Here is an 8,215-nt window from a genome sequence, read left to right on the forward strand (position 1 = left end):
AAGTGGAGATACAGGAATCTAGATGTATTGGCAATGACTGTCCAGAAACAGAAATCCTTGTTTAGTGGAAGTCTGAAAGGTTTGTAAAAAGTTTAGGATGAGAAATTATGCATGTCTAATAATTGATGAATCATTAAAGCAGGGTAATCATCAATGTAGGAATAGCACAAAACTATAAAGGAAGCAGCTTGCTGAGATATTTTGAAGGGAACCTAGTTGAGACAACAGGAAGTAATGTGCCAAATGGCAATCAGTATTTTTTCAAGAAAAATGAGATAACTATTTGAAATGGAATCCTGTTTAAATGTTAAAATAAAACAAAAAAAAGTGCATGCTGGAATAAAAAGCAAAAATTACTGGAGAAGCTTAGCAGGCCTGACAGCATTTGTCGAGAGAAAACAGAACGAAAGGTTTCAGGTGCAGTGACACTTCTTCAAACTGGACTTGAAGTATCATCTCGGTTTTTTTCTCCACAGATGCTGCCAAGATCTGCTGAGTTTCTCTAGCAATTTTTGTCTTTTGTTGTTTCTGTTCAAATCTTACTGGATATGTTCAGTGAAGATAAATTATAGTGTGGAGGACTGTTGTAGGTTGCAATAGGACACAGACAGGATGCAGAGCTGGCCTGAGAAGTGGAAGATGGAGTTCAACCTGGAAAAGTGTGAAGTGATTCATTTTGGAAGGCCGAATTTGAATGCAGGTTATAGGGTTAAAGGCAGGGTTCTTAGCAGTGTGGAGGAACAGAAGGATCTTGGCATCTACATCCATGGATCCATTATAGTTGCCACCCCAGTTGATAGGATTGTTCAGAAGGCATATGGTGTGTTTGCTTTCATTAGCCAGGGGATTGAGTTTAAGAGCAATGAGGTAATGCTGCTCCCTCGAGCCCTGGTTGGACCACACTTGGAATATTGTTTTCAGTTCTGTCACTTCATTATAGGAAGGATGTGAAAGCTTTAGAGAGGGTGCTGAGGAGATTTACCAGGATGTTTCCTGGACTGGAGGGCATGTCTTACAAAGAAATGTTGAGTGAGCTTGGGCTTTTCTCATTGGAATGAAGAAGGATGAGAGGTGATTGGATAGAGGTGTACAAGATGAGGAAAGGCATAGATAAAGTGGATAGCCAGAGACTTTTTCCATGGGTGGAAATAGGTATCATGAGGGGGCATAATTTTAAGGTAATTGGAGGAAGGTTTAGGGGAGATGTCAGAGATAGGTGCTTTACACAGAGAGTGGTGGAATGCAGGGTAGTAGATTCAGATACATTAAGGACAATTAAGTGACTCTCGGATAGTCAGTGGATGATAGTAAAATGTAGGATATGTAGGTTACTTTGATCTTAGAGTAGGATAAAAGGTTGGCACAACAGTGAGAGCTGGAGGGCCTGTACTGTATTGTTCTATATTCTGTGTATAGGTAGCAAAGTATGTTGTAAAGTTAACATATCAAATGAAGTAGACCAATACAGATAGTTGAAGTGAATGGGCAAATAGCTGCCAGATGTAATAGACTATGGTGAATTGCGAAGTTGTTCACTTTGATAGAAGAATGAACAAGAAGCAGTCTATTCATTAAATAGAGAACATCTGCAGAATTCCAAGGTACAGCTGATCAAGATGTGTTCCACTGCATGAGTCACAAAAGGTTTGCATGCAGACACAGTAAGTGATTTAGAAATGGAATGCTATTCTTTATTATGAAAGGAATTAAACATAAAAGTGAGGAGTCTGATTAAACAGGGTATTGGTAAGACCACATCTTGAGTACCATGTACAGTTTTGGTCTCCTTATTTAAGAAAGGATATAAATGCATTAAGAGATAGTTCAGATGAATTTTACGAGAGTGATTCCTGGAGAGTGGGGTTGTCCTATGAGGAAAGAGGATGGTTTGTTTTTTGGGGGTTTAGCAGACTGACAGGTGATTTGTTTGAAGTATATAGATCCTGAACTGCACAGACCACATGGACATGGTTTGCAAGTTCCCTCTTGTGGGCGAATCCAGAACTAAGGGGCATTGCTTTAACATTAGGGGTTATGCTTTTAGGACAGCGATGAGGGAAACTTGTTTCTCTTTGTAGGGCTGAGTGACTTTGGAACAATGCATGCAGGGTCATTGAATATTTTTAAAGTGGAGATAGTTGGTTTATTGTTTGGCAAGGTTATCAAAGGTTATCTGAAGTAGATGGGAAAGTGGAATTCAGAATGCAAATACTTCACCAATGATTTTATTGAATGAAGACCAGGCTGGAAGGGCCAAAAATTTTCCCTAACTTATATGTGTGAATGTAAAAGAGATTGATAGCTTTATAAATCATACAAGTATACGGATGAAGAACCAAATGGAGGCATTTTGAGCAAAAGCTCAAAGATTCAATGAAAACTTGAAGATGGGGAATGGCACAAAATAATTCTTACCTCAAAGAGATAACTTTGCAGTTTGTAAATTCAGCACTTATATCACTCCTGCTGTACATTAAGTTGAGCTGAAAGAAATGTATTTGCAGTGTTTCAAAAATGAAAATATAAATGATCAGTAATTAATTGTAATAAATTTTATTCTGATAATGTACCTCATTAACAAGAATAGCTGATGCTGATTGGTACAGCTGTGATGATTTGTCATTAAACGATTCCACAAATGACAAACTGGTGACAGTGAAAGTCACATTAAACCCACGTGGCAATGATTTCTGAGTTGGCATTTGCGCTAGAAACATAACAAGTTAGGTACTAAGATAAATAGTGCTGCTCCATTGTTGCTCCAATTTACAATTACATTTGTGCCACAAGCACAAGCATTATCTGCAATATTTAGTTGAATTATCAACATTCATATTTATGTATCAATCTTTGCTCAGTGTGGAAAGGAGGCAGTTCTAATAATCATTTGAATCTACTACATTACAGAACAAATTGTGCGAATATAGAATTAAAAAGAAAAGTAAATACTGATAAGATAACAGGGGCTGCAGGTTATGAGTGACAAGAGAAATGTTAACAAATAAAACCAACTGAAACCATCATACTCACTGGTTGAGAGTGTTGATTCATGATAATCTGAAAACAGAATAGAGTAATTTCATCAATTGGCAAATTTCTGAAACTGATACAAAATTCTTTTAATGCTTTTATTTGATTGGAAGCAGAGGTAGTGTGCACACTTAATGAGACACTTTTTTAACATTAGTGCGCTACATTGCCATTGTAGAAGCTGAATTCACGATATCTTCATTCAATGATTAATGCCACTCTATTGGCAAACAGATTAGCCAGCCCATATTCAGCCCAAGGAGCATAGATCTCAATGAGATTTTACACTGTTCTTTACAACATAACATAAAGTAAGTAGGCTTTTCATATCATTTACATAGAGACTGTAAATTGTATGAAATAAAAACAGTTATTTTATGGAATAAATAGTGCAACTACATTGCTGATCTATTTTATAGTTCCATTTGTTGTACAAGTCATGCAAAATAAAAAGGAATATTTGCAACATGTAAATATTGGCATGAAATGTTAGCTTTTACATTGTTTTGTTCATAACTGTGTATGCTTGAATTAAACAAGGAATTTTTAATTTAATAAGGAAACCCACACACTTTCCTAAGTTAGTCAAAAGGCAGTTTTCATGGTCGTCCAAAATTGTTAACAAATGGAAGGAACAGAAGCCATCACACTTACCATTTGGAGGTGTAGATTCATGGTAATCTGAAAAGTGTAATGTAATTCAATCAATTGATCTTTTTCTGAATATAGTATAAAACGCATAATGTTTCTTCAATTGTATTGAAACCAGAAAGTGTATGATAATTGATAATACCAAAGATAACAAGGCAGTAGCACACCTCCAGTGCATAGCTCAATTAAAAGGAATTCCATTCAAAGCTAATCTGACAATATTATCTACATTAGAATGCAGATCATCTGGCCCACACTCTCTGTAGACACAGATCCCTAATTCAATTCTTATGTTGCTTATCCAGTATAATGTAAAATAACAAGACAATACCTACCATTCACGTAGAGAGTGTTCTTGTCCAGAAAATAAGGTTTCAATGTAGTGATGTTCTTTGTGTTGTAATTGAACTGATGGTATACAGTAACTCTATCAACCGACTCTGCAGCAGAATTATTGTTGAAGCTACAGATTGCATACACTTTGGTCATCTGCTTGCTTGTCCCACTGCCAAAGGTGAAATAACGAAACAACTAATGAACCTTATAACTGAATGTTGAGGTACGATTGAGTTAAGTTCAACTGAATATTGATATTTAAACATTTAAAAGGATGGAAAACATATTTTTAAAAGAATCAAAAATTAAAATTCATAAAGTATGTGAGATTTTGAGGCCTTACACCTGGCAGACCACCCAGAAATAAGTTTCCTGTTATTGTGATGGCAGGCTCGAAAAATAGGTTATGCATTTTTTGGAACAGTTTCCCGGCCTATTCCTACTCTCTGGTGATATTCCCAAGGAAGCAGGAAACCTATTGGTTAAATCTGAGTTAAGGTTAAATCTGTGGCATTCACATGTACTTAGCAAATGAATGCTGCCACCTTCTTAGAGGTGGTCTCCCTTTGGCAGACCAGGAAACCATTAAACCTAACGTTCCTTTCTCCCTGGAGTGGACTGTGTTCATAAAAGACTACAATCACAACCCAAGACCCATTGGAAAGTCTTCCCTCCATCTGTAAGTGCCTGCTCAGACTACCTGCTGCCACAATAATAATGGTGGGAAGGGAGGGTGCCTGCAGCCTCTGAAACAGAAAAGGAAAAGTCTGAGGTGAGGTTTATGAAGGGAGGGGGAGTGGTAGGAATCTGCGGAGTCCCAGGTTGGCATTGATAGATCAGAGGAAGATTCCTTGCCTGTGTCTCACAAAATAAAAACTTACTTTTTGAGCCAAAACCAACGATAGAGCCTTCATTATTTATCATGTTCAGCCAAAGCATAAATGGCTAGTGACAATGTAAAATTTATTGCACTCACTATACAAGTCCTCAGATAGCAATTACCTATGAATTTAATGACTTTGTGCATTGGTGTTCAAAGATCTTACCTGCAGGTGATAGATTTATTCTTAGACTGTGAAATTGATCATATTGCCAGGACTCAATGGCCTGAGTTATAAGGAGAGGTTGGACAAGCTAGGATGTTTTTCTTCAGAGTTTATGAGACTGAGGGGGAATCTTATACATAGAGATTTATATAGATTACTTACAGTGTGGAAACAGGCCCTTCAGCCCAATAAGTCCACACCGACCCTCCTAAGAGCAAGTAACCCAGCCAGACCCATTCCCCTACATTTACCCCTTCACCTAACACTACGGGCAATTTAGCATGGCCAATTCACCTATTCTACACATGTTTGGACTGTGGGACGATCCCGGAGCACCCAGAGGAAACCCATGCAGACACAGGGCGAACGTGCAAACTCCACACAGACAGTTGCCTGAGGCAGAAATTGAACCCGAGTCTCTGGCACTGTGAGGCAGCGGTGTAACCACTGTGCCACCGTGCCACGTACAGATAGAAGTATATAAAATCATGAGAGGCATGGGTAGGATGAATGTTGTCAGTCTTTTTGCCTAGGGTTGGGGAATCAAGGACTAGAGAGCATCAGCTTGAGGTTAGAGGGAAAAGAATAAAATGGAACCTGAATAATAACTTTTTTACACAGAGGGTGGCATATGTATGAAATGAGCTGTCAGCAGAAGTGGTTGAGTTGGGAACATTAACAACATTTAAAAGGCATTTGGACAAATACACGGACAGAAAAGGTTTAGAAGGATATGGGCCAAGTGCAGGGAAATGGGTTTAACATTGATGGACATTTTGGTTGGCACAGATTGGTTTGGGTTAAAGGGCCTGTTTCCATGCTGTAGGACTCTATGACTCTATGTTCTGTGGCATAAGGTTAACATTTCAGTTTGTAACCTGATTTTATAGAAACTATTTCATTTATATCTCCATTAATTTTAACGGAATAAAATTCAGGTAATACCATAATCGATGGTTGACAATGGTCAGGCAGCAAGTTAAAAAATCTTTCCCTTTGGATATATTTCTTCGCAGGGCAATATATGATGAGTTGTGTTCATCAGATTCTCAAAGACAAAACATTACTTTGAGAATCTAACATTGACAAAACATTGACAAAATGCAGGTTTTGAAAAGATTCAAATAGCAAATACAGGTAGTGACAAATTATTTCAATTGGTTGATGAATCAGAAACTAAAAGTGATGCCCAATTAGGGTTTCTGTGATAGTATTTTGAAGCAAAAAAGTACATGGTCTTACCACAAACAAGCACGAAAGGTGAAAAGATCATGACATTTACCAGATATAGAAATGTTTACCAGAGAAGGAAAGCTGTTAAATTATGCTGTGGAAGAGCAGGGAAACTATCTACACGCAGATAGATTCAGAATTGATATAACCTGAGAACATGACTGAGGGTGCACTGAAGCTTCCGTGATTATTGATAATTAAATGATAATTAAATGATTTAATGATAATGACAATTAAAACATTAGGATAAGATATAAAAACCCTCTTACCTGAGGGAAATTACTTTGCAGTCTGTAAATGCAGTTTTTATATCACTGTTTTTAAACATGGAATTGAGCTGCAGGGAAAACATTATATGTTACAACAAGAAAATAATATACTAAATTAACAGATTATCATTTGAATAAATGTCAACTTGATGGTATACCTTATAAGTAATGATAGTTGATGCTGATTTGTACAAGCGTGATGTATTGTCATGCAATTCTTCCATGTATGGCAAATTTATAATTGTGAAGGTCACATTAAATCCAGACTCTTGGTTCTGATTTGGTGCTTGTGCTAGAAAGAATGAGAAGTATATAATTTAACAACTAATATATTCAGTTACTTATCTGTTATACAGTTCTATTTGTACTATAGAAATTTCATAGTAAACAAAAGGGACAAGAAACATAATCTGCATCTTTCAACATTTAATTGAAATTATTACATTTTGTTTCCAACAAAATAATTGACTAGCATGGAATATGAACATAGTAATTACTTATTGAATCCGGATCACTGTAGTATCAAATAGAAATGAAGCACTTTGTTGAAATAATAAAGAGTAAATGTGAGATGATAGAATAGGAATTTTAACAAATTAAAATAAAAAAACTCACTGATTGTAGGTGTTGATTCATGATAATCTGAAAATAAAATAGCACATTGTAATTAACTGGACTCTGTTCAATCTATGAAATATTTCATGCATAACGCATTATATCCAGGTAAAACCATAAGCCTTTGCTAAGTTACCAGGGATAAATAATTGGTCCAGAATGATCATGGAGCAATTAATTAAAATTCCCATCTCCCTTGTGCCATAAGCACCTTGTTGAAATAAGCAGCATGCAAAATTTTTGGTGCCTCTTCATTTGCCTGACTCTAGTGTGCAGTCAAGTAGGAGCCATACTGATGTCTGGCTGCTTCGTCACCAGGAGACTAAACAGCATGCAAGGTTAAAGTGTGATCCTGCTGGTTTTCACTCAATGTCCTTCTTGAAGAGAGCTGCACAGATAAAGAAAGTCTGTATTGAGGAGTTTTTAGGATGTACATTAAGTCAGCCAGGACAGCTGATTGATTTGCGATGCTACCAGCACAAGATGGGTATGCCAGTGCTTTTACACTTTCCCAACACTAGGTGGCACACAGGCTGTGCTGGACGTGGTTGGCAATGCAGCTGTACCATTTGCTCCTTTCAAGGTTCCCAGAATGCAATACAAGTAATGCTAGGGCCAAACATTAGAGTCAAAAGATAAGATTGCTGTGCCATAATCCCATTGGAGAAGCTCAGTTCAAGAAGAACTCTGTTTATAGATAGCACAACAATATCTGAGTACAGATTATCTAATGCACTTTCACATCACCTTGGGTACGATATTTTATAAATATCCCAACAATTCATACCATCGACATAGAGACTGTTCGGGTCTAGAGTATAAGGTTCCAAAGTAGTGATGTTCATCGTGTTGTAACTGAACTGATGGTATGCAATAACTCTATTGACTTTCCCTGCAGTAGAATTATTGTTGAAAGAACACATTGCATACACTTTGGTCTTCTGACTGGTTGTCGCACTGGCAATCAAAAAAAGTCTTTGTTAACTATTTGTTATAATAACATTAATTATCATTAGAAATCAATGGCATTTTTTT

At 36.9% G+C, this 8,215-nt stretch overlaps 1 protein-coding gene across 1 annotated transcript in view; it reads right to left on the bottom strand.

The window, feature by feature from the left end:
• The window catches only part of LOC140494396 (mucin-16-like), a 34,121-nt gene extending 26,045 nt beyond the window's left edge, over positions 1 to 8,076 (bottom strand). The window contains exons 1-9 of the mRNA XM_072593586.1: positions 7,968 to 8,076; positions 7,181 to 7,207; positions 6,724 to 6,857; positions 6,566 to 6,633; positions 4,017 to 4,186; positions 3,685 to 3,711; positions 3,031 to 3,057; positions 2,571 to 2,707; positions 2,416 to 2,483 (exon numbers count right to left, since the gene is read on the bottom strand). Of these exons, the coding sequence (XP_072449687.1) occupies positions 2,416 to 2,483; positions 2,571 to 2,707; positions 3,031 to 3,057; positions 3,685 to 3,711; positions 4,017 to 4,186; positions 6,566 to 6,633; positions 6,724 to 6,857; positions 7,181 to 7,207; positions 7,968 to 8,025 (716 nt within the window). The 5' untranslated portion in view covers positions 8,026 to 8,076. The remainder of the gene's footprint in view (positions 1 to 2,415; positions 2,484 to 2,570; positions 2,708 to 3,030; positions 3,058 to 3,684; positions 3,712 to 4,016; positions 4,187 to 6,565; positions 6,634 to 6,723; positions 6,858 to 7,180; positions 7,208 to 7,967) is intronic.
• Between the last annotated feature and the right edge of the window lie 139 nt (positions 8,077 to 8,215).

Source organism: Chiloscyllium punctatum, chromosome 24, assembly GCF_047496795.1.
Source record: "Chiloscyllium punctatum isolate Juve2018m chromosome 24, sChiPun1.3, whole genome shotgun sequence".
Lineage (NCBI taxonomy): Eukaryota > Metazoa > Chordata > Chondrichthyes > Orectolobiformes > Hemiscylliidae > Chiloscyllium > Chiloscyllium punctatum.